The sequence below is a fragment of the Nuphar pumila genome, chromosome 9, assembly GCF_984573655.1.
Source record: "Nuphar pumila chromosome 9, dmNupPumi1.hap1.1, whole genome shotgun sequence".
NCBI lineage: Eukaryota > Viridiplantae > Streptophyta > Magnoliopsida > Nymphaeales > Nymphaeaceae > Nuphar > Nuphar pumila.
Window position 1 is genome coordinate 115,389,722 of NC_143257.1, and position 27,606 is coordinate 115,417,327.

Genomic DNA, 27,606 nt, shown 5'->3' on the forward strand with positions numbered 1-27,606 from the left:
AAATACTAAGCAACATATCCAATGAAACACCTTGAACAGACAATGGCATTTAACATGTGGCTGATATATATACTTAAAATTCTGATGTTGCCCAACTTTGATTAGTAGTATCGATTTGTGTGTGTGTGTGTTGCATGTGTTTGAAGCTAGAATTGGGTTTCAAATCTAGATTCAAGATCCTATCCCCAATTATCTATCTTTTGGATATTTTCTCCAAAGATGGTCACAAGCTAGGGGATTCCATTTGCACTGCACAGGTATGTTTTAACCAATATAATAGAATCACATTATGTTCCGATAAGTGAACAGTCCTCCATAATCAAATTTACAAATACCAATCCAAAAATACTGGATTCTTCTCATTTCGCTTGACAATTTCTTTGTCAATGCAAGGAGACTGTTATTTCAGATATCGTCACTAGAGTATACTAAGCATTCTTATTGAGTTTCAACTCATATTGAAGTCTCAACTTAGAGTGTATACTAATTATTGTTGAGTTTCAGCTCATGTTAAGCTCTCTTTGGGAGCCGGTGTTGGAGCAAAGTGGAGATGAAAATGGGTAATGGAGTGGAGTTATCAACTACATCCTCTTGAGGATAAGGGAGATGGGAAGCGATCTCCACTCTCATTTCCACTCCCATCTCCCAAATATATGATATCAACAGCAGCAGAGGTAGGAGATTCAGTGAATCCTCATCTCCCTCTCAAATCCATCTCCGAAATGGAGCCTTAAAGCCTCAATTTCCGGTTGGCTTATCCATGAGGATAGGAACACTCGACTATAATCAGTTGTCGATTATATACTCAACAGTCAAGGAGCGCTTAAACAGGGGCTCCGCGTGTCTGGTAGCAGCATCTAGTACACATCACCTTGTGTTGGGTCATTGCAGGTTCAAAACCCAATGGCAAAGTTGTATAACTGGTAGGGGTCTGCCTAACCCCAGCTTGCCTTTAAAAAAAAGTCAAGGAGCACTTAACATCATCATCATTCTTTGTAAATGAATCCATTCCGTTTTTTGTTCTTAGAATTCCCATGGTTTACAAGCCATTCTAAAGTCTGACAAGACCATCAAAACACCTTATGCAATAGCAACCCTCCAAGAACATAGCTCTCATTTGGTCATTCCCCACAGCGTCTGTTGTAGGCTTTGGGCAAAGAATACCAAAGGTAACATTTAGTCAGTAATTAGTGTTGCACAAAATTGGCCTAAACTTGCTGCACATGAATACACTCAAAATTACTTTATTTTCAAGCATAACTTTTTTTTGAGAGAGAAGAAAATTCAATATTCAAAAGCAGCGATGGTGGGGCGTGATGAGGTATCACGCCCAACTACAGAAGTTTCCATTTACAGCAGTGACCGACTGTTAACAGCACGTGAACATGACGGAAAACAGGGTACATGGGACAGGAGACACATGTAGTTTACAATTAGTTATGCTAGCTAGATTATAACCTGGTTCTTCCCAATCCAGTTAACAGGAGCCCCAGGCCATTTCCGACGAGTTCTCGAAAGAACCTCCCACCTTAACTGATCGTGTAGCCATAACTTTTGAAAATGACAAATTTCTCACTTTCATTCCTCCACTTCTTTGCAAATTAAGGTACCCACCAGGCATGTCTTTAAGTGGGTGTTTGGATCGACCAGTTATGAAAAAACTTGGATAAGTTGGTGTGTGCTAATATTGGAGCACAATGCCATATCGAAAATAGATGGATGGTGGCAAAGAGAAAAAACTCATCTACATTCAGCATATTCTAAAATCATGAAATTGATGCAATGCCTAGGACGCTGTACATGTAGAGAACCTATGATATTGAGAGTGAGAGAGAGAGAGAGATTGTTTTGTTATCAAGATATTAGACACATGAACTTGGAATCCCAAGAACAGCAATCCTACTGTTGTTCCAAAATGCCCAGATCATCTTCCGCAAGCTACTCACAAGACATTAACACCCATGAAACTCCTTATGATGACATAACAACCCATGCAGAGCAGAGAATAGCAACTGTTGCATTGTTCGGAATTCTTTATTAAATAGCAAATCAGAGACAAGAAAATGGCAGAGTTAGCATAGAAGAGATCCAGATCAAACACTTATCTCAGAAGACGAGGCCACCAAGCGCATGCACCAATAATGACAGTACCTGCTACATTGGATGACATCTTGATGTCACAAAGTTTTCATCAAACCACTTATTTTCTAGCTCTTAATACAAAAAAGGGTCATTTGCATAACATATTTTTTAACTCAGGAGTAAAGGTACCTTGGCCTCTGACTTGGTCCTGGCCAACAATAATAAACCCCACTTAACTAGCATTACAACACTTTCATCTCTTATTCTCCCGTCCCTTTCAAATTTATTCCTGCCAACTCTTGCTCAACAAAGTCCCCTGCATAAACAGCTGGATACTTGCTAGAAAGAGGTGAATCTGAGAAGTGGCCCAAGGGCTTCAGCACAGCATCAGATGCAACATGTGCAAACAACTGTGAACAGCAACAGGAAGGATAATTAGGAAAGGAAGATGAGATTAATATTTGAGCTGGCTTAGTTCCATAGGCACCCAATATTTTCCAACAAGGAAAATACTGTGGAAATTATATTTATCTTATTATGATCTGACTGCCCAACTTGCAATTTGATGGGCATCACACCATATTCAAGGACTGGCGGCAGGTCAGATCTTCACAAAAAGTCTTTATAAACATACTGTAAAATAATCCGGCATGAGATTGATGATGAGTCCACTTACTGTTGACGAAACTCTCCACGTACTACGATTCTCCTGCTGTGCAGATTTGATAGCAGCAATGGTCCTTTTACTTACCACAACCTCATGCATGCCAGCAATACACTCTCCTCCTGTCAGCCATTCCATCTGAAAAAGGACACAAAACAGAACAGTGTTCTTAGCTATGCGTATATTCATCTGCATGTGCATATCGGCACCATGGCTCAGATTTGTATCCAAGCAAATGGAGATCGAACTTACCTGTTTTCCTGTCTGGATCAAGAGGCAACCAACAGGGACTTTTACTTCGACTTTCTGGCCATTTCTTAACCAGATGTTTAGGCCAGGAAACCTGCTCCGGCCATGAATTGTTAAGAAGTTAAGGTCATAGTGGTATCCTGCAAACACTGTTCCTTCTTTGCCATATTTTTGAAGGTTACTTCCTGTTGGAGCAAGCAAATGAGGCCCCTGAATGTAGGAAACAAAATTGTAACTTAGCAAACTCTGGAATAATCATGAACAAAAGGTTTTAAAAAGAGCAGAATCTGATGTTACCTTAATCACGGCAAACTATTAGGCAGTAAATTATTCAGCATTGGACAAGAAAAGATGGATATGAAAATATGAAGTAGATGAAAAGTATTAATAAGTGAAATTCAGAATGTGTTATAATCAGTGTTGTATCTTACTGTATCATACAAGAGAGTAGGATATGTATCGTTACTTTTTGGAAATACAATACACACTCGTATCGCGATACGAGTGTGTATCGTACCCATATCGAGTGTATCATACTATACACTCCTGTATAGTGTCATATTGTACGATACAAGTGTGGCGCACTTAAAAAGGACCCGAAACTTACTTTTTAAGTTTTGGGTTTTAAAGGCTTCTTGAAGGCCAACTTCTCCATTTGTCTAAAGGCTGTTAGAAAGGAACCTACTCACCCTAGGAGCCGTGAGATTGATTTGGGGATTGATTCGTACACAAAAGAGAGGGCTTCCTCAAGTAGGAATGCATTTTCACCATTTTTTCACTCAAGAAAGTGTGTTAAGGTAAAAAATCCTTATTTTTTGCTTCTTATTAAGTTTTTTTGGGGAAAAGATGGCATCAGAGGATGCATGGAAATGGGGGCACTCAAATAATGAGTTAAAACTGATTAAAATCATGTGCAACTATTGCCAAAATTCTTTTTCGGGTGGTATCTCTTGGTTGAAGCATCATTTAGCTTAAACACATCATAATGTGCAAACATGCACGTTAAGAAAATTGTCGAATGCTGTGAAATAGCAATGTCAGCAAATACTTTATGATCTGAAAGGAAAAAGACAAGAAACAGAGATGAATGAGACAGAAATGAGGTACGCAAATCCCTGAGAGGATGTGTATTACGAATATGAGCTCTCTACTTTTGATCCTACAACTCTTAACATAAGATAAGAAGTAGAAAGTTTTGCAGCGAAGGAAAAAGGTGTTGTTAGTGTCAATAGTAGTGTTATCATAGGCACAAAAAGAAGAGGAGGAGAAAGGAGTTCTTCGAGATGAGGCAAAGCTAGAAGCTCTATTAGGAGCTTTTTTCCAAGGTTTTAAAACTCGCCTAGTCAACTCGGTGACTCGGCTGGCTCGGCTCGGCTCAGCCCTCCAGTGAGTCAACCCGGCAAGGCAAACTCGGTTTGCCAAGACTCGGGCCCGACTCGGCCTGACTCGGGCGAGTGCTGGGCCTTAGATCATACTGAAGAAAAAACTTCGAGTGCATATGAAAATTATCTCACATTTAGTGCATATGAAAATTCTAAGATGTGTTTATTATATTTGCTAAGAAGCACACAACATTAGAATGAATAAAAAACTTCATTGGAAACATATAAGATTGAAATTCTTTTTTTTAGTTTTTTACCCAAAGTTATGCTCTTAAAATCTATCAATTATATTCATAATTTCAAATTTCATCAGACTGGTATCTATGTTAAGACAATGTTCTAAAGGCTAATTCATATAAATGCAGTAAGGCTTGGCGATTTATTATGGGAAGGCATTTTTTTAGATAGATGCTAAGTGGTTAAGATGATCTAGATCATATTTTCTGTTGTTTGATGTTTTATCCAAACATATATGATTATCCAGAGATGTGATTTGCATGATATTGTGCTTTTATCAGTTAATTTTTGTGATGCTCTACTATGAGCATGCAAATTTCAGCTACCAATAATGTGGATAATGAACTTGAACATATGTGTGTATGTGCATGTGTGTTTGCATGCCTGTGGCCAACACTGCATTGAAGATACCAACCATTATGATTAACAATTCCAGATACAGAATGTATCATATAGATCAAAGCATTGGTCTGGAGAAGTACCTACCCATATTCGGTGGGGTGGATTTGTTTGTATGTGGTACCGACTACCAATCATCCCTAACACGTCTTTGTCTGTGTTGCAAATGTTATTTTAAGAAATAGGTTTTGGTGCTACAGGGACTTCTCGGCATTTGTTATGATCAATTAAACTAGTAATTACGTCATTCTACAAACCTTTATATGATTAAATGACAATTTATATATTGTTTTTCTTTTAAAATCAAAAGTTAACAAAACCCAGTCTGAGTCACCAAGTTGACCCGCCGAGTCACGAGTCAATAAAGAACGAGTCGAGTCCCGAGTCACTGGGTTTAAAACCTTGCTTTTTTCATCCTATGAATGCCCTTAGGGTGCAACCCAACACTTGTATTGTTATGACTCCTCAACATTTAGTCGAGGAGGCGAATGTCACGGTTGGAAGATGATTTTATGATTCATACATTCCTTTCAATGCGGTAAATTCCTTTCATTTTCAGGCCATGGCAGATGTTATAACCAGTATGGGGCCTGGATACAAGATGCCTTCATTATAATGAGATATGTGGAATTACAAGACAAAGTGCAAAAGCACATATACAAGTCCAAGAATGGACAATACAAAGACACGAAAGCACAATATGTTAAAATATATATATATATATACTTATATATATATATACATCCGTATATATATAAGTATATGTATATACATATATGTATATATATATTATTTCTCATTTAGATAAATACCCGATAGGGGTATTCTTGTAAAACCACTTATGTATTTTTCTCTTTTTATTTTTTCTCTTTTTCCCTTTTTCCTTTTCTTTTTTCCTTTATTTTTCCTTTTTTGAAATGACCACAAGGGGGACCCACACTTGTAGTCGTTGGGGCCCCAACGGTCAGATTTCTTACCGTTGGGGCTCCCAACGACTACAAGGGAGCCCCCCCCTTGTGGTTCCTTTAGTGCTTCCCTCCTCTATAAATAGAGGAGGTCTTCCCCTCTTAAATGTATGGGTTTATACCCCTCTCTCTTCTCTTCTTCAATAATATCCAACTTATGACTTTAAGTCATTTCCATATTTGAGAGTTTTTGTGTGTGCACATTTGGTGTTTGTGTTCTTGGCTTTAGTGGTCACTCTTTAAGAGTGACATTTGCTCTATTGGTGCTTCCGCCTCTTTTCATTACATGGTATCAAAGCTCGGTTGGTGATTGGGCTTCTCTTTTATCATCTTGGAACGCGTGCCTCTCAAAGTTTTTTGAAGAAGAGAAGAATAGTTGGTGCCGATGGAACGTGACTCTAAAGTGGAGCTTTCTTTTAAGCTAAATGGGTCCAACTACCTCATGTGGGCCTCCGCGATGGAAAATCACCTAAGAGGTAAGAAACTTTGGGGTTTTGTTATGGGAACTACTCCCGAACCCTCTCTTGTTCTCACCAAAATGGAAAACGAGATTGAGAAGGCTTTAGATGGCGATGAGCGCATCAAAGCCATTAATGAACATCAATCCAAAATTGAGGATTGGGAAAGTAACCATGCCAAAATTTTGGCATGGTTCATGAACAATGTAGATCTTAAAAATTGTGCTAATATTGCCAAATTTAGAAGGGCCAATGAGGCTTGGTTTTTCCTTAAGGGTATGTATACCCAAAAGGATCTTGCTCGGCAATTTTTTTGTCAAGAGAAAATCCGTTCTACCAAACAAATGGACATGAGTGTCCGGGACTATTTTAGCTCTCTAACCCCCCTTTGGGATGAGCTTGCTCTTCTTGAGCCTAAGTGGGTTGCTCCTCAAGATATTGAGCTAAGAAGGGAACAAATTGAAAATGAGCACTTTTTTCAATTTCTTCATGGTCTTCGCCCGGAATTTGAACAAGTAAAGGCATCTCTTCTCCATAGAAGCAAAGCCCTACCTATTGAAGACGCCCTTGCCGAGATATGTCAAGAAGAAACTCGGCTTGGTTTGAGCATTAAGAGTGATGATGTTTTGGCCGTTACTAGGCCCGGATCTAATGTTAAAGCATATAGACCTCCCCACTTTAACAAAAATAACTATGGACCTAGAAAGGGGATTATATGCCATTATTGTAATGAACCGGGGCACATAAGACCGGTTTGCCCAAAGCTTAAAGGAAAAGTTGCCGCCGTTGGAGAAGATTCTCCAAAGAAGGAAGATTGCACAAAAGAAGGAGATATCAAAGAAACTCTAAATCACATCTCCGAAGCTCTCCAACATCTACTCAAGGCTTCTCCTTCAACATCCGGGGCCGCCATTGCCTACTCTTCATCTCCTCCAGGTATGTGGATTCTAGATTCCGGTGCTTCTTTTCATATGACATCTCATAAAAATTCTCTTTCAAACGTTTTTTCCGAACCTATATCTTCTTGTGTTTCAACCGCCGATGGTACATCATTAAAAATTGAAAGTATTGGATCTCTTAATTTTAAAAACTTTTTTGTTCCTAAAGTAAGAATCGTTCCTAAAATAAATTTAAACCTTTTTTCCGTATCTCAAATTACCGATCATGGATGCCAAGTCTCTTTCTCACCCAAGGATTGCACCGTGCAGGATCTCCAGTCAGGGAAGCTGATTGGGCAAGGCCATAGAAGGGGTGACCTCTATTTTATGGATTTTTTTACTCTTCCATCTAAGCCATCATGTAATCTTGTAAAGGACAAAAGTATTGGAATATGGAATGAGAGACTTGGCCATCCAAATTTTGTAAAAATGTCTCTTTTTCCGTTTTTGAACAATACTTGTAAAGACAATCACATGACTTATAAAGATTGCATTTTTGGGAAATCTAAAACTATTCCATTTTCTCAAAGAAGTTACTTTACCACTCGGCCATTTGAACTTATTCATTCCGATGTGTGGGGACCTTCCCCTATTTTGTCTAAAGGTGGTTTTTCGTATTACGTGGTATTTATTGATGATTTTACTCGATTCACATGGATTTACTTCCTAAGTCGTAAATCCGAAGTTTTTTCCTTCTTTAAAGAATTTCATGCAATGGTCAAAAACCAATTTTTGGGAAATCTATCTATTCTTCGATCCGATTCGGGAGGCGAATATATGTCCAATGATTTTCAAACCTATTTGAAAGAAAATGGAATTCTTCACCAACGTTCTTGCCCCAACACTCCACAACAAAATGGCCTTGCGGAAAGAAAGCATAGGCACATAATAGAGACTACAAGAACGTTATTGATCTCAAGAAACATTCCAAAATCTTTCTGGGCCGAGGCGGTTCTAACCTCTGCGTATCTTATCAATAGAACTCCTTCGTCCTCCTTGAAAAATCTTTCTCCTTTTGAAAAACTTTACAACATGTCTCCCGATTATAAAAGACTAAGAATTTTTTGATGCAAATGCTTTGTTTTAACCCACAAGAATGATAAACTCTCCCCTAGGGCTATTGAATGCATTTTTTGGGGATATGGCGAAAAACAAAAAGGATATCGATGTTTTGACATACTTAAAAACAAGCTTTATATTTCTAAAGATGTCACATTCCTTGAAGAGGAAAGTGGTTTTTCGCCCCAACCAAATGAAAATATCGATTATTCATTCTTATTTGACTTATTGCCTAAAGATGATCATATTGATCCTAATGAATTCCTTGGTGAAGATCTTGTTGAACATCCAAGCGATGATCAAAACTTAGAAGAAAATGGTTCAAGACAAATACAAGTCTACTCTAGAAGGAATGAAAGGAATCCTCCTTGTGCCCTTGAAAGATTTTCCCAAAATGAGTCCATCGAAGAGACTTCTCAAAGAAGGTCAAATCGAATTTCTAAAATACCAAATAGGTTTGTTTCTTATGATTCTTTTTCGCCTAATTTTCGAGCATGTCTTCTTGCTCTTCACTCTTTTCATGAACCATCTCATTACAATGATGCTAAGCAATATGCTCATTGGAATGATGCTATGCAACTTGAACTTAATGCCCTCAAAAGGGCACAAACTTGGGAAATCATTGATCCTCCCAATGGCAAGAAACCCATTGGATGTAGATGGGTTTTTAAAGTGAAAACTAAGAGTGATGGTTCATTGGAAAGATATAAGGCTAGGTTGGTAGCCAAAGGATATGCCCAAGAGTATGGGGTAGATTATGATGAAACCTTTGCCCCCGTTGCTCGAATGACTAGTGTTCGAGCTCTTATTACTATAGCCGCAATTAAAAAATGGCCAATTTTTCAACTTGATGTTAAAAATGCTTTTTTGAATGGTAATTTAAATGAAGAAGTGTATATGGAACCACCTCCAGGTATGGATTTAAATGGAAAAATTTTGAAATTAAAAAAGGCTTTATATGGTCTTAAGCAAGCACCTAAAGCTTGGTATGATAGGTTTAGTAACGTATTAATAAATTTAGGCTTTTCTTCTTGTTATACTGACATTGCTCTTTTTGTGAAGAAAACAGGTGACTCCATTATTATGCTTCTGTTGTATGTTGATGATATGATCATCACTGGGAATGACAAAAAGGGAGTAAATGATGTTAAGTTTATGCTAAAAGATACCTTTGATATGTCTGACCTTGGTTATTTACGATATTTCTTAGGTATTGAAGTGGCTTATTCCGAACGTGGATACATCTTATCTCAGATGAAGTTAGCTGCTGAAATTTGTACCAAATCAGGAATATCTGACGAAAAGAAAGTTGAGACTCCAGAAGTTATCAATGCAAAACTTAGACTTGAAGATGGTGTTCTTCTTGAAGATCCAACTCCCTACCGTCAATTAATTGGATCCCTCACTTATCTATCCATCACCCGTCCTGACATAGCTCATGCGGTTCATGCAGCAAGCCAGTTTCAGCACGCACCTACCACAGTTCATATGGCGGCCGTAATGAAAATTGTGCGATATATAAAAAATACCATCTCAAAGGGACTCTTCTTATCCTCTTCCTCATCTCTTGAATTGACTGCTTTTACTGATGCTGACTGGGGAGGCAATCCCAATGATCGTATCTCAATTACGGGTCTTTGTATTTTTTTAGGAGAATCTCTCATCTCGTGGAGATGTAAGAAGCAGCAGAAAGTCTCCTTATCATCTACTGAAGCTGAGTATCGGGCTATGGCGATGACAACTATGGAAATCGTATGGCTCAGAAGTCTCCTTGCCGACATGGGCGTTCTCATTTCCACTCCTACCAAGCTCTGCTGTGACAACAAAAGTGCGATATACATTGCCAGCAATCACACCTTTCATGAACGGACAAAGCATATCGAGATGGATTGCCATTATGTTCGAGACGAATATCTCAGAGGGACTATTTCGTTACCATATGTTACTTCAGAATATCAACTGGCTGACTTCTTCACCAAAGCGCTTCCAACTCCACGATTTATGTTCCTCCTTAGCAAACTTTCGGTCTTCTCCCCGTAAAGTTTGAGGGGGCGTGTTAAAATATATATATATATATATATATATATATATATATATATATATATATATATATATATATATATATATATATATATATACTTATATATACTTATATATATATACATCCGTATATATATAAGTATATGTATATACATATATGTATATATATATTATTTCTCATTTAGATAAATACTCGATAGGGGTATTCTTGTAAAACCACTTATGTATTTTTCTCTTTTTATTTTTTCTCTTTTTCCCTTTTTCCTTTTCTTTTTTCCTTTATTTTTCCTTTTTTGAAATGACCACAAGGGGGCCCCACACTTGTAGTCGTTGGGGCCCCAACGGTCAGATTTCTGACCGTTGGGACTCCCAACAACTATAAGGGAGCCCCCCCCTTGTGGTTCCTTTAGTGCTTCCCTCCTCTATAAATAGAGGAGGTCTTCCCCTCTTAAATGTATGGGTTTATACCCCTCTCTCTTCTCTTCTTCAATAATATCCAACTTATGACTTTAAGTCATTTCCATATTTGAGAGTTTTTGTGTGTGCACATTTGGTGTTTGTGTTCTTGGCTTTAGTGGTCACTCTTTAAGAGTGACATTTGCTCTATTGGTGCTTCCGCCTCTTTTCATTACACAATACACACACAAGAATGCACACAAAGACTTCAAAGAGTCTTAGAATAACAACAAAAGTGAAAATAAAGAGTTTATTGAATGAATATGCTTTGAAAATGCATTGGAATACATGCGAGGAGTTCACCACTATTTATGCAAGATGAAAGAGGGGAAAGAGAGAGTATAGACTCGATTGGGAATCCCCCAATAGAATCGTTGGGAGCAGTGTTATTAAAAACGTGCCTCAAGGCGCAAAAAGCGCACCTTGCCTCAAGGCGAGGGGCTTTATGCCTTGAGGCGCACATATAAAGCGCAAAAGGTTCAAGGCGTGCGCCTCATACGCCTTGAGGCGCACGCCTCGGGGCGAAATGTGCCTCAATGAGAGGCACATGCGCCTCATTTTGTTGGTCAAACGGGGGTCAAAGCCCCCATTTGACCAAAACTTAGATGTTATTAAATCAGCCCCCCCCGACCCTAAGCCCTAATTTTTCATTTCGTCTCGTAGTCTCTCTCTCGTCTCTCGCTCATCTCTCTCTCGCAGTCCCTCACTTGTCTCTCATAGTCTCTCACTCGCCTCTCACTCATCTCTCTCTCACAGTCCCTCACTCGTCTCCCACTTCTCGTCTCGGTCTCTCCCATCTCTCTTCGTCTCGTCTGTCAACCTACCCCGAGCTTGGGTTTCGGAAGAATAAGAGGTACATGTTTTATATATTTGTATATATTTTTCTTTTATGTTATTTTTTTGTGCAAAATTTCAGTCTGCAGTTCGGTTGAGTTCTAATCTCCTTTAGCATTAAAATTTGTAACGAGCATATACGAGTCAAGCTGAGCCAAGTAGCCATTGTTTACATTCAGCTTGTTAAGCCTCTTTTATGAGTTTGAGTGGCTCAGCTTGTTTCACTGCCCTGCATGCTCAAACTCTTCAAAATGTTCTAATAAAAGAAAAAAGGGGAGATGGGAAGATGAAATACACAGGAACAAACACACTTAGGGTGTGTCTGCATGGCTTGCGGTTCAAGATCCGATCTAGACATGCGGACCACCCCAGATCCGACCTTCATTCAACTGGGGGATCTCTGAGATCTCAAAACCGTTAGAAATCCAAAATTTCTAACTGAGAAAAAAGGGAATAGCCTGAGATCATAAATCTGAAAAAAGTATCAAGATATACAAATTTGATTTTATTTTAATTAAGGTTTCTGTTTGGGAAAAAAATTCAAATCTGATCCATTTGCACTCTTGTATTGATTTTGGTTGTGCATGAAATGCCGAAGCAATAAGAGATTTTACACTTCTTTACAATAGATTTAGTGTGGCCTTGGGGGCATTGGAATGATCAGGTTTCAAACTTAGTTCTGGTTCGGATTAAGTTGGATATCTAACAAATCCATATCCAAATAGCAGGATTCAGTAGAGCTAGCAGGTATTAAATAATCAGATTCGAGTTCAATATGCAGTCTTACATCTGAATCTGAACCAAATCGGAATTTAAATCCATAGGATAATGAACTAATTACATATAGAATGTATTTGATAAACAGTCAATGTGGGCTCCGTATTATATTTTTTCATCTGACTTTGAATTTTAATTTAAAGTAAGATCTTATTAGGTTGGATTCTGTAATGCCTACAACAGAGATGAATTTAACATCTTTGCATCTAGTTACTTAAGCATTAGGGATTTTTTTTCTATATTGTACAATTTTAAAAGATTCAAAATAAATCTAACAAAAATCTCATATTTTTTCATATTTATTTGAGATTTTTTATTTTTTATTGGTTGTTGCTTCATCAATAAAGCATTTCTTATTTATTTATAATTTTACATCATTTTTATAGTTTTTTTAAGTTACAAAAAAAAAATTAGGCTTACGCCTCGCCTCAGATTTTGGTGGAGCGCCTCGCTACGCCTCAACGCTTTTCACAACATTGGTTGGGAGGCTCCCAACGGTCACAAATGTGATCGTTGGGGAGTCCCAACAACTCTATGGCTACATAAAAGACATAAATAAATAAATAAATAAAATAAATAAAAGAATACAAAAAAGGTTTTATGAAAAGACTAAAATACCCTTAAGGGTAATACAAGTAAGAATCATATATATATGATTATATATATAATCATATATATAGTCTATTTTAATACCCCCCTCAAACTTACGGTGTGATCACAGAAAGTTTGTTGAGAAGAAACAAGAAGCGAGGTGTAGCGAGATCTTTGGTAAAAATATCTGCGAGTTGATATTCTGATGTGATATATGGCAATTCAATAGTTTCTCTCAAGCATTCATCACGAACGTAGTGACAGTCCATCTCAATATGTTTAGTACGCTTATGGAATGTGTGATTGTGGGCAATGTAAATGATGCTTTTATTGTCGCAACAAATCTTCGGAGGTTTGGATATGCCAACTCCCATATCTTTAAGGAGATTTGGTAACCATACTAGCTCCATGATTGTTGTTGTCATAGCTCTATATTCAGCTTTTGTTGATGACAGTGATACATTTTATTGCATTTTGCATCTCCAAACCAGTGTTATTAAAAGTGTGTCTCGCCTCAAGGCAAGGGCCTTTATGCCTTGAGGCGCAGGTATAAAGCGCAAATGCCCCAAGGCATGCGCCTCAAACGCCTTGAGGCGCACGCCTCGGGGCGAGGCGCGCCTCAAGGTGAGGCGTATACGCCTCAGATTTTTGGTCAAATGAAGGTCAAAGCCCTCATTTGACCAAAAATTAGGTTTTAAATAACAGGGGCCCCCAACCCTAATGTTATATTTTTTGAGAAACACACAGTTGGGGGCCTGTTATTTTCTGAAAAACAGAGAGCCGAGGAGACGAGTTAGGAGGAGATGAGTTCGGGGACCAAAAATTTGTTTGAGTGTATTAGGGTTTGTTGTCGGAGAGAAAGGAGGAGACGAGTTCGTTCATTTGAAACACGTAGTTTGTACATTTTGGGTAAGTTTCACTTTTTCCCCATTCTTGTTCTCAGTTTATATTTTCTATTTTTTCTTTGACTTATCTTTCCATCTTTTGGACAAAGCATTGGTTCACAAAATAGGTTTTTCATCTTTGATTTGCAAAGGATGAATGGACTGCAGCCCTCTGTCCAAAATCTCCTATATAGATTGTGATATGTTGGTCATCTTTTTAGGTTTCTTTAAGGTGTGGGATAAATGCCCTACTTCTTTTGAGTGTTGATTATGAGACTTTGTTCCTGCAACTTTAAGAATCCTCTTTAGGTTTTTAACATTAATTATTTTTTGTTTGATTTATTCTAGTTTATTAGATTAAATTGCTTAAATTAGGATTTTCTTTTGATTTACTACGGCAGACCTTTGGTCCAGACCGTTTTGTCAAGGGTGCTTCTCATAACAAAAAAAAAACTTAGTGGGTCCACTGGCTGGTCATCATCCTAAATCAATTCTTAATGGTTTTTATCTCTTTTAGTAGTCAGTTGAGCACGTTATTGTGGTGACAAAAAAAAAAGATTTAAAAGTTGCCAGTCGTTGAATTGATTTGGCAAGCCATGCACAACTTGCTACATTCGGTTGAGGAAGAAAAAAAAATCAAAAGATATGTTGAATCCATTGAATTGATTAGTTGTTAATGCTAACATGCATTTTCTAATTATGTCCATATGATGTTGTTAATGCTAATATGCATTTCGTTGTTAAATTTTTATTGAATGAATGCGCATATTTTATTTCTTAGATACTTACGTAGATCAAGTTATTGCATTAATGTTACTTTTACATGTTAATCTCATATTTTTTTAGTATTTATTTGAGATTTTTATTTCTTGTTGGTTGTTGTTTCATCAATAAAGCAATTTTTATTTATTTATAATTTTAGATATTTTTTATAATCTTTTTTAAGTTTAAAAAAAATTGAGGCTTACGCTTTACGCCTCGAGGCTTACACCTCGCCTCAGATTTTGGTGGAGCGCCTCGCTACGCCTCAACGCATTTCACAACACTGCTCCAAACAATTAATGAATCTCCTAGAAAGACTTATAAATCAGTAGTTGGGATTCTATCATTGGGATTTCCTTCCCAATCAGCATCAATATAAGCAAGTAAATCTAAAGAAGAATATGAGGATAAGAAAAGACCTTTAGTTATGGTATTCTTTATATATCTGACAATTCTTAACACAGCATTCATATGTACTATGGTTGAAGCATGTTGAAACTGACACGCGGAATGAATAGCATGGGCTATGTTTGGTCTAGTGATAGATAAGTGGGTGAGTAACTCGATTAGTTGCCAATAAGGTGTTGGATCTTCAAGAAGAGTCTCATCTTCAAGTCTTAATTTTGCATTGATCATATGAGGTGTCACCACCTTCTTATCATCTGAAATATCAAACTTAATACAAATATCAGCAACAAGCTTCATTTGAGAAAAAATATACCCTCCGGGAGAGTAAGCAACTTTAATACCTAAAAAATATCTTTAAAAAACCAAATCATACATATCAAAATTTCCTTTTAGAACATTTTTAATATCAGTAACTCCCTGTTTATCACTTCATGTTATAATCATGTCATCTACGTATAGTAGAAGAAGAATAACTTTAGAACCTTTACTTTTGACAGAAAGAGCAGTGTCAGTATAGCAAGAATGAAAACCCAGATGAGTCATTTCATTACTAAATCTATCATACCAGGCCTTAGGAGCCTATTTAAGACCATACAAGGCCTTTTTAAGTCTAAGAGTTTTACCTTTTTCAATATCAAATCCTAGTGGAGGGTCCATATACACCTCCTCGTTTAATTCGCTATTGAGAAAAGTGTTTTTAACATCAAGTTGGTAAATGGGTCATTTTTTGATGTATGTCATGGCTATGAGGGTCCTAACACTAGTCATCCTAGCTACCGGTGCAAAAGTTTTCTTATAGTCAATTTTGTATTTCTGAGAATATTTCTTGACCACTAACCTAGCTTTATATCTTTCTAGAGACCCATCACTCTTAGTTTTAACCTTAAAGACTCATCTACATCCTATAGCTTTCTACACTTCTCAAGTTTTAGCCTTTTTAAGAGCATCTAGTTCGACATTCATAGCTTTAAAACATTGTGGAAGGATTTTGGCTTCATTATAATGTGTTGGTTCATAACGGGAGTGTAAAGCTATCAAACATGCTCTATAGTTTGGTGTCAAAGTATAATAAGATACAAACCAACTTGATGGGATAGAGGTACGATTGGATCTTCTAAGAAGAGTTTCTTCTATAGATGAGTCATGGGAATATTTTTCGAAAACACTTTGGGGATGTCTTTGCTCACGTTGGGTATAAACTTGTATAAGTCTATCAATAATATCATCATTTCTCAATGATGATTCGGCATTCTCAATATTAGAAGGTTCACCACCATCTAATTTTTCTTCATTATTTAAAGAAACATCACAAGAAGTTATATCTTCTTGTGGCAAGAAGTCAAATAGGAAAGTGTAATCAACTTCTTCTTTTTCTTGAGTTTTCTCAAGTTCACTTTTATTTTCTAAGAAAGTCGCATCTTTCGAGACATAAAGTTTGCTATTTTTAAAATCAAAACATCTATAACCTTTTTGGTTTTCTCCATAACCAAGAAAGGCACACTCAATGGCTTTAGGAGATCATTTATCCTTTTATGTAAGAGAACAAAGCACCTACAACCAACCACACGTAATCTCTTAAAATTGGGTGTTCTTTCAAATATTTTTTCATATGGAGAAACATTTTTGTAAAGAAGATAAGGGTATTCTATTTATCAAATAAGTTGATGTTAGAACGGCCTCGGTATAAAAACTTTTGGGAATATCCTTAGAGATAAGAAAAGTCCTAGCCGTTTCCATAATATGCCTATGTTTTCTTTCGGCTAGTCTATTCTGTTGTGGGGTTCTAAGACAAGATTTTTTGTGACAAATCTCATTTTGTTTTAAATAGTTTTGAAATTCATTGGATAAGTATTCACCATCGGAGTCGGATCTAAGAATGAAAATATCCTTTTGAAATTGAATTTTGACAATCATATGAAATTCTTTAAAAAAAGAAAATACATCGGATTTGAAATTAAGAAAATAGATCCACACTTATCTAGTAAAATCATCAATAAATGTAACATAGTATGAATAACCTCCTTTTGATATTACAAGAGAAGGTCTCCACACATCCAAATGCACTAATTCAAAAGGTCTTTTTGAGACAAATGTTTATTAGGAAAATGAATAGATTTCATTTTGCCAAGAATATAATCTTTGCAAATTAAATCTTTTTCATTACAAACTTTTCTCTCAAAAGGGAAAAGATATATCTTTGAATAACTCGGATGTCTAAGTCTTTTATATCAAGTTTCAATATCTTTATCTTGGACATAATTACATAAGAATTTCAAAGGAAGATTTAAAGAATCCATGAAATAGAGATGTTCCCTCCTATGGCATTGCCCAATCTGCTTCCCGGACCGGAGATCCTGCACCGAGCAACCCTTAGATAAGGAGATTTTACATCCATGATCGGAGATTTGAGAAACCGAAAAAAGATTTAAATTTAATTTTGGAACCACCCTAACTTTTAAAACACAAAAAGTTTGAGAAGAGTCTAAGGTTCCAATTTTTTTAACTTGCAAAGATGTTCCATCAACAGTAAAAACATAAGATAGTTTTGAGTTAGTGCACAAATTTTATAGGATATCTTCATGTGGTGTCATACGAAAAGAGGCTCTTAAATCAAGGATCCAAGAACACATACCTGGAGGAGAAGATGAAGCTATAGCAACACCCAAAGTTGATGAAGATTTGAGTAAATGTTGAAGTGCCTCCGATAGTTGAGAGAGAGAAAAAGTGCCTCCTCCCCTTTTAATTGTTTCTTCTCTCTTTGGTGTGGATTTTTCAACAGAAGCCACCTAGTTATTGAGAGAGTCATTGAGCTTTGGACAATTAGGTCTTATATGTCCCGATTCATGATAATGATGACAAATAGCTTTCCTATAACCACCACTATTTCTATTATAGTTATTTTGCCTCCTAAAGTATGAAGGCTTATAGGTCTTCACATGGTTGTCGGGTTTAAAAACGGCCAATACTTCATCTCCTCCTTTAATCATACCAAGACGAGTTTTTTCTTGGCATATTTCAGCAACCGCATCTTTCAAAGGAAGAGGTTTAGATCTATATACAAGAGAAGATCCAACTTGTTCAAATTCGGGTTGAAGCTAATGTAAAAATTGGAAAAACTGTTTTTTGTTATTTGTTCTCTTCTTAGCTTCACGTCTTCACTTGCAACCCATTTGGGTTCAAGAAGTGTCAACTCATTCCATAAAGGGCCAAGTGTACTAAAATAATCGAAGTCACTCATGTTCCTTTGTTAGATGGTTTGTATTTTCTCTTATAATGAAAATTTTTGTCTTTTTAGGTATACATACCCTTTATAAACAACCATGCCTCATTGGCTTTGCGGAATTTAGCAATGTTAGCACATATTTTGAGCTCAACATTATTCATAAACCAAGCAATAATTTTTGTGTGGTTACTTTCACGATCTTCTACGTTGGATTGATGATCTTCAATAGCTTTAATGTGAGCATCTTCGTCTTAAGGTTTTTTCTTGAGTTCCTTCCAACTTGGTGAGCTTGAGATGAGGCTCTGGGATAGTGTCCATCACATATCCCCAAAGCTTTTTCTCTTTGAGGTTATTTTCTATAGTGGATGCCCACATCATGTAGTTGGAACTATTTAGCTTAAAAGAGAGGTCAATCTTATGTTCATGCTCCATTTTGACTTGATAGAAGAGAGAGAGGAGTGTAACGCCCCAAAAAATTTAACCTTTATTATAGTTCAAATATTGAAATTTCGAAACCAATTTTTTTTTATAAGTATAAGTAAATCAGATCTTATAATGCGGAAACGATTTTTAAAAATGTTTAAGACTTTGGGCGCGGTTACACTAAAGATAACAATCAAATCAAAATGTACGGGATTTACACATTTCAAACCACGTACAATATAAGACTGAAATATAAAGAGTTTTAAATTTATTTCAAATCAGAGTATGAAAAAATACTTCAGTCTCTACATGATCAAGTACTTAAAACGAAAAGATCATGAATACCAAGATCGCAAGGTAAAAGTGGACCCTCGAGGATGCAGCTCGACCAGTCCTTCGCTCCAACTACTCATCATACTTTACCTGCATTAATTGTCCCTCATAAAACAGGGTCAGGCTCGCTAAAGTCTGGTAAAGCAACCCAAACTCAAACTTAAAGAAAACATATCAAGCATTTAAAGGTAAAGATATATTATTCATCCATCATCAAGTGATAGACAAGGGAACAACGTCGTATGAGTCATTCATTTCAAGCATTCGAACATAAAGCATTTAAAAGCATTTCAATCACTTAATATTCTATTCAACCTTAACTCACGTAATAAAGCATAATCTATATGCATTCAAGTCATACAAGTCATCGCATATATATATATATATATATATATATATATATATATATATGCATCTAAGACATTCAGATCATTGCATCATTTTCATATGTATTCATAATTCTTATAAACAATAAGTCAAATCACATTTGACCATTCCAACGTGAAACACACGCACATACCTTATGAGTAATTTAGTTAGATATTCATTATACACATCAATCATGATACATAGGTGTGATATATTTACTCAGACAATCATAATGTAATCATTTGCAATGAAACTATGTAGGTGTGATGTATCATTCACCTAATAAGTCAAAACTAGTCATTTGTAGGCGTGATGTGTCATTCACCTATACGCTAACATAAGCATCATAATCATAACCTCACATCAAGATCTAAAATCAATAAGGAACTGATTATCATATCTGAGTTCAATATATAATCATGCTATAATAGAAAAGTCAAATCTATAGTTTCATAACTGGCTATCTCAATCAAATCAGAAGATCATCACAATTCATCATAACATTTCATTTATTCTTAATAAAGATTTACAAAATCCACACCGGATCACCTGGTCTGAGAAATGTACACCCTCACAAGGAGTAACCGCCCTAAACGGATGATTTGTCTGGTCTTGGACAATGCATTTCCTCACAGAGGCTTACCACTCTAGCCGGATTACCTTATCTGGTCATGCATACTCTCATAGAGAATCCTTTAGGAACAGTTCCTCAACGGGTACCATATCCAGTGAAAACTATTGTGATACATGCATCAATACAATTGACCACTCTCAGGGTTGATAGCCATCAACACCGACATAAGCATGTATACAATCAAAGCATCACACCATACATCACTTCATATGGCATTAAAACTATAAAATCACACATTTAACCAATAAGGCTTCATGAACCAAAGTTCACTATTGAACTTAAACATTTAGCGCATGCATTCATAATTTTATTTCACGTGGCATTTAAATCATATCATACATAAGCATATTATCCTACGCATCATATCATCGCCACAAAGAACATTGCACTCCGTAAATTGAACCTCGAAACATGCGTAAACAAAACATGAGTTATATGCATGCATACGTGAACGTGCACATTTCATAATACGAAGCAACTAAACCTCAACATACATAACTCCTACGTAGTTCGAGATTTACACACACGATAAAACTCATATGCATTTTTCACCACATGAATCGATATATCATCTTAGATATAATTGTGTAAGGGTTGGTCAAAATCGCATTGATCATCCTACCGTACATCATACACATATATTTCTCAAGCAAACAAGACATACACGTTCAAAACAATTTATAACATTCGCATGCTTTCTTCTATACAAGAATAAATGAGTCCATCATATGATAAGACAATATATATAACATTCACAGTATGCATCGAACACGACTTATACATGTTCATAGTAGTTATATATGCACCATGTATCAAATTCATACAAACACACAAAGCAACATAGTATGCGTAAACCAAAGTATGATGACACACATTGTGTACATATTATACATTCATAAGTGCACAGGCATTCAAACTCACACACAGGTGTACCTACAGCAAACATACTCCATATTCTGCTAACTACAATCATGACAAGCATGATCTCCGAACTACAATCACAAGAGTCCTAGATATCCACAACTAAGTGAAGTGTGTGAGCATAACTTGTATTTGCAATTCATTTAGATATTCAGTGCAACATCATGCTTACACAATTAGTGCCTAAACATGCTCTCTATAAGTTCAGTTAAGGTATCTTACCTTAATAATATGAAGAACAATGAATCGAAACTCAAAAGACCGAGGAGTTTTGAAGTCCGCAAAGACCACTACCCAAGTAATACAACGAACCCTTCGTGTGCGATCGCAAATGCCAAAAACTAAAAAAATGTCAATTATAACAAGATTAGCCAAAAATAGCAAGTTACCCTATAAATCATTACCAAGAGCCAAATGACACAAATACACTCCAATAATTTACAAACTCCATCAAAAATATATTAACATATAATATATATATATATATAAATAGTGATTTATAGCCCAAAATAGTTCTATAAATGCAAATTATACCCGGATTGACTTGAATGAACAAATGAATATGTAATAAATAAATAAATAAAATTCAAAAGCTTGAAACACATTTCTAATTTGGAGATAAAAAAATGAGTTCTTTATTTATTAATAATCCTTAAAAATTATGGGTTTTACAAGGAGAATGTGGAGGAACACAGAAGAGTACCTTCACTTTGAGTCACCATCTATGTCACACGGACTCGGCTAGGGGGTCGACGCACCCGCGTCGACACGCCCCGACACGGGTGCGGCTTCGGACATGAGGCGGACTCGATCAACAAGTGTCGAACTCGGTCAACGCACCTGAGCCGAGTCCGTCTACTTTATAGACTCGATCAACTTTGACCGAGTCTATATTCATCCAATTTTAAAAAGTAAATTGGACTCGGGTCGTGTCCGGATCCGGATCCGGACCCGGTCCAGATCCAAAACAGTTGAGGGGTCGGGCCCCGATCCTTAAAAGGCGCAGGGGGAGGGGAATACCCCCCCCCTCCCTGAATTCTTTTTAGGGTTACGTCTTCTCTCATCCAAGCTTCAACAGGCCACCGGTGACCGCCGCCGCCAGCGACCCTCTGCCACCGCCCCTCGAGCCTCTCTTTTCTCTCCCATTTCCTGGCCACCCAACGTCGGCAGCCCCCCTCGCGCTCGTCGTATTCCGACAGTCGACGCCAACACCCCCCGTGCGCCTCCCAACGTCGGCGACTCCCCTTTTTCCGGCCACCTCTAAGGTAATATCCCTCTCTCCGTCTCGTTGTCTTCTTCTTCTTCTTCTCCTCCTTGTTTGCGCAGAGGAGGGGCCGAGTCCCTCCCTGCTGCCCTGTTTCCATATGGGAGGGGTCGAGCCCCTCCCTGCCTCCCTGTTCCTTCTGTACGCAGGGGAGGGGCCGAGACCTCGCCCTCTACGTCGCTTCCCCCTCCCCTCTTCGTCCTCTCCTTCATTGTCAGCAGGCAGGGCCTGCCAGCCCTCCTTATTGCAGGATAGGCAGGGGCTCGACCCCCCCTTTCCTGCACCCATTGCTCGCAGAGGAGGGACTTGGCCCCTTCCTGCGCCTCTTATTCCGCAAAGGAGGGGCTCAACCCCTCCTCGTGTTCGGCAAGGGGATTCGCCTCCCCTTGCTGCTTGTTTGCCCAGCATGGCAAGGGCATCTCCCCTGCCACACGTGGGTCTTCGACATGGGCGATGCCCTCTGCCGATTGGGGTTTTTCAGCAGAGGCGATGCCCCTGCCTCTGAGCACCCTTAGGTAGGTAGGGGCCTCGACCGGTAGGGGCTTCGCCCCTGCCGCTCAATTTTTCCAACATTGGCAGGAGCGACGCCCTGCTAGTTGCTATCTCCTGCAGCGCAGGCAGGCGCAAAGGGCCCCTACCCCTTCTTACTTTTTGATTTTGTATTTAGTTTTCAGTTTCACTTTTCTTTTCAATTTTTCCTTTTCAGATATAATGGAAAGTTCTAGAGGCAGTGTCAATACAGTTGATTCAAGTTCTAACCCTGAATTAGAAGTTTCTCAACCACTTTGGAGGCTTGTGACAAAAGGGATAAAAGCTAGTGGTGGTGGTGGTGGGAATGTGCAGTTTCATTGTAATCTATGTAAGACTGTTTTCACGGGTTCTTATACGCGTGTGAAAGCACATTTTTGCATATTTGTGGTCAAGGAATTAGAGCATGTTCTGGGGTTGACAAACACTTGTTAAAGCAATTAAAGAAAGAACAAGAGGAAGCTGAAAAGAAGAAGATTGCAGAGATGAGAAGCGATTCGATTAATCTGCCTTTACCTATTACTAGTGATGTACAAGAAGAGCTTTTGAAGAAAAGAAAGATGGAAAGCAATAAAACAATACAAGCGTCATTCAAAAACATGGCAAGAGCAGAAATTGATAAAAAAGATCGGTCGATTCTTTTACTCAAGCTCAATTCATTTTAATGTAGCTAGAAGTTCATACTGGAAAGATATGATTACATCTTTGGCTAATTGTAATTTGAGTGGTTATATACCTCCTAGTTCAGAAAAACTAAGAACATTCGTTCTTGTAGAGAAAAAAATAGAATTGAAGACTTGTTAGAGACCCAAAAATTTGCGTGAAAACGACATGGAGTGTCTATTGTTTCTGATGGGTGGACTGATATACAAAGGCGACCAATCATAAACTTCATTGCTTACTCACTTAATGGGTCAATCTTTTTTAAGTTTGTTGACGCATTTTGGTAGTATAAAGATGTTGAATATTTAAAGAGATTATTTGTCGAAATGATAAGAAGTTGGTGAAGCAAGTGTGGTGCAAATCATTACTGACAATGCTCCAGTTTGCAGTCGTGCAGGAATGAATTTGGCAAGTGAAGATACATATTCACATATTTTTTGGACTCCTTGTGCAGTACACAGTTTAAATTTGGCACTTAAGAGTATATGTAATCCATCAAAAGATGATGCACATGCACGTGAAATCTGTTTATAGATTGAGGAAATAGAGCATGATGTTCAAAATATTAAAAATTTTATTATAAACCATCATCATGCCCTTTCTGTATTTAATAGGCATTCTGATCTCAAGTTACTAAAAGTTGTTGAAACTCGTTTTGCTTCTCTCATTATTATGATGAAAAAAATTAAGCAACTCAAAAATGCATTAATGATGATGGTGGCTGATCAAGATTGGGATTTGTATTGTACTGAAGATGATGTTAAAGCTCAAGCTATCAAAAAATACATCTGTGATGATTTTTGGTGGGATAAAATTACATATTTTTTTGAATTTACAGAGCCTATTTGGGAAATGTTGAGAGAAGTTGACAGAGATGTACCCATGCTTCATAGAATTTATGAAATGTGGGACAATATGATTGAAAAAGTTCAAAGTATCATTTTTAAACATGAGAAAAAAGATGTTGCACTTGATGATTCAGAATTTTACAATCATGTACATTCAGTTTTAGTGAGAAGATGAGATAAAAGCAATATAGCTTTGTATTGCATGGCACACACTCTCAATCCAAAATATTATACAAAAAAATGGTTGACAGCAGGTGTTGATCGTGTTTCTCTAAATGAAGATCCTGAGATATCAAGGAATAAAATGATATGTTTAGGAAGACTTTTTAATGATCCTCACATGTATAAGGTTGTAAATAGTGAGTTTGAAAAGTTCTCTACTGAGAGATTTGATTCTATAGCAGCACTCGTGGCAAGGGACGATGAAGATCCCCTTAATTGGTGGGCAACATATGGATCAGAGACACCAAATCTGCAACGTCTTACAATGAAGTTGTTATCTCAACCTGCTACATCATCGTGTTGTGAAAGAAATTGAAGTACATATGCTCAAATTCACAACATTAAAAGAAAGAAACTCACTAGTAAAAGAGCAGAGGATTTGGTTTATGTTCACTCTAATCTACGATTAATTTCTCGCAGCACCAAAGATGAGTATAGGTACTTTTTTTCTTTTGTATTCAAAGTTCGTATTTAAATATTTGTATTCAAAGTTTGAAATTAGATACTAAGTCATTTTTTATGCAATTGTGGATCATCCAAGTATTGGGATGTAAATCCAAAAGATTTTGACTAGGAGGGAGGACATGATTTGCATACTCTCAACATGGACTACCTCGATCTTGTTCTTCCCTCTAATTCAGACGATGAGGCAGATTTATGATAAGTTTTGTTGTTTATCACTCACAAGCTTCTTTATGTGTTATATTTTGGTAAGTTTGTGTTGTTAAGAATTACTTTTTTATTTTTGCTTTAAAATTTACAATCTTATTATTAATTTATTATTATATATATATAATTATATTTATTTTATTTTAAAAAAAATTGTATATATATAGCTGAGTCCCCGTGTACAAAAATTTTGAAATTGCGCCGCACCCGTACCCGCACCCATGTGACATAGGTCACCATGAACCCACAAACACTTTTGAATGCTTTCTCACATCACGAACACTTAATGGTCACTTTCCACAAGACCAAGAGCACTATGACTTTGATACCATGTAATGAGATATGTGAAATTACAAGACAAAGTGTAAAAGCAAATATACAAGTCCAAGAATGGATAATACAAAGACACGAAGGCACAATACAAGCACAAGAGTGCACACAAAGACTTCAAAGAGTCTTAGAATAACAACAAAAGTGAAAATAAAGAGTTTATTGAATGAATATGCTTTGAAAAATCATTGGAATACATGTGAGGAGTTCACCTCTATTTATACAAAATGAAAGAGGGGAAAGAGAGAGCATAGACTCTATTGGGAAGCCCCTAAAAGAGTCGTTGGGAGCCCCCAACAGGGAGTCCCAATGACTCTATAGTCTTTTGGCCATAGAGCCCATGTTCTTTTACATAAAAAAATAAAGAAGATAAAAAAGTAAAAAAGAAGAAAAGAAAGAATATAAAAAGGTTATATTGTAAAAAGACAAAAATATCCTTTAAGGGTAATACAAGAATTATATATATAGTTTATTTTAACATTCATATCATGCTTTGAAAGAAAAAGTTTTAGATACTAATGTGAAAGAAGTAAAGGCATATTACGATGAGATGAGGCACTTATGGAGAGAAATTGGGTGTAGCATCATGGCAGATAGGAGGACAAACAAAAAGTCAAGGACCTTGATAACTTTTTTTGTTTATTGCCCCAAAGAAACTATGTTTTTGAAGTCAATTGATTTTTCTAATACGCCGAAGACAGCATATGTATTGCTCAGAGTTTTTGATAAGGTTGTGGAAGAGGTTCAACCTCAAAATATTATGCAATTTATTAGTGATAATGCAGCAAATTATAAGGAAGTAGGTAAAGAATTGGCAAAAAAAATTTGTGTCATTCTTTTGGACCCTGTGTGTTGCCCATTGTATAGACCTCATTCTTGAGAACATCGGCAGCATAGATGAGATCAAGCAGACAATTAAATGTTGTCAAGAAATTATTAAATTTATTTACAATCATGCATTGGTATTGATCCTAATGAGAAAGTACATTGGTGGTGCTGAGTTGATTCGTAGTATAGTTACTAGATTTGCTACGAATTTTTTGACAATGCAAAGTCTGGTAAAAAATAGAGTTGCACTAAAAAAATGTTGTCATCGTATGAGTGGAATGCATATCCCCATGCAAAAATAAATAAAGCCTAGAGAAATTATAGATATTATATTCAAAAGTAAATTATGAGATTCATGCATTAAGTTGTTGAGAATAACTATACCTTTGGTGAAGGTGCTTCTCGATTAGTTGACAGTGAAAACATATCAGTTATGGGTTATCTCTATGAGGCCATAAATAAGGCAAAAGAGGCCCTTATAGATAATTTAAAGGGAAAGAAAAAAATGTACATACCTATATAGAACATCATTGATCATAAGTGGATTGGGCAACTTCATCAACCTCTTCATGTTGCAGCATATTATTTAAATATTGTATTTAAATACTCTCTTATGTTTAAAATAGACAAGGGACTTTTGGATTGCATCGAAAGGTTGAACCCTAATTATAGCATTCAATATCAAATTCCCAAGAAAATAAAAACTTATGACAATACATTGTATGATAAGAGAAGACCTGCAGCAATGCGAAATTGTGCCACGATGCATCTAGGTAATTTATTTTGTCTATTTCAATTTTAATTTCATATTGTTATTTAGTTATGATGTTTTGTATTATTGTATTTGTTATTGTCTTGTTGATTTCTCATTTTCGTGTTTTTTTTTCAGACATGCGGTGTGTCAGGTTTGGAAGTGATGTTCAATATTTGAGAGCTTTTGTCATTCGCATTCTTAGCCAAACATGTAGTGCAAGTGAATGCGAGAGAAACTTAAGTGTCTTTGAGCAAATTCATACAAAAAGAAGAAATAGATTAGAGCACAAAAAGCTCAATGACCTCGTCTATGTTCGCTACAACTTACGACTAAGGCATAGGTATATAAAATTATAAAGTTTATTTGTTATTTTCATGTGTTTGTTTAAAGTTTTTTTATATTATTCAAAATA

The 27,606-nt window shown here is 36.7% G+C and overlaps 1 protein-coding gene across 2 annotated transcripts in view; it reads right to left on the bottom strand.

Annotated features, from left to right (window-relative positions):
• Nucleotides 1-2,020: 2,020 nt before the first annotated feature.
• LOC149828965 (2-oxoglutarate (2OG) and Fe(II)-dependent oxygenase superfamily protein) overlaps nucleotides 2,021-27,606 on the bottom strand; it is a 36,076-nt gene continuing 10,490 nt past the window's right edge. Inside the window, exons 5-8 of one of the 2 annotated variants that reach the window (XR_016434373.1) lie at nucleotides 2,999-3,205; nucleotides 2,759-2,884; nucleotides 2,272-2,492; nucleotides 2,021-2,154 (exon numbers count right to left, since the gene is read on the bottom strand). Coding sequence is in view for 1 of the 2 variants with exons in the window: in XM_090017827.1 (XP_089873953.1) it covers nucleotides 2,343-2,492; nucleotides 2,759-2,884; nucleotides 2,999-3,205 (483 nt within the window). In the remaining variant the exon portion in view is untranslated. Of the gene's footprint in view, nucleotides 2,493-2,758; nucleotides 2,885-2,998; nucleotides 3,206-27,606 lie in introns of both variants that reach the window. The other variant, XM_090017827.1, reaches the window with a different exon arrangement.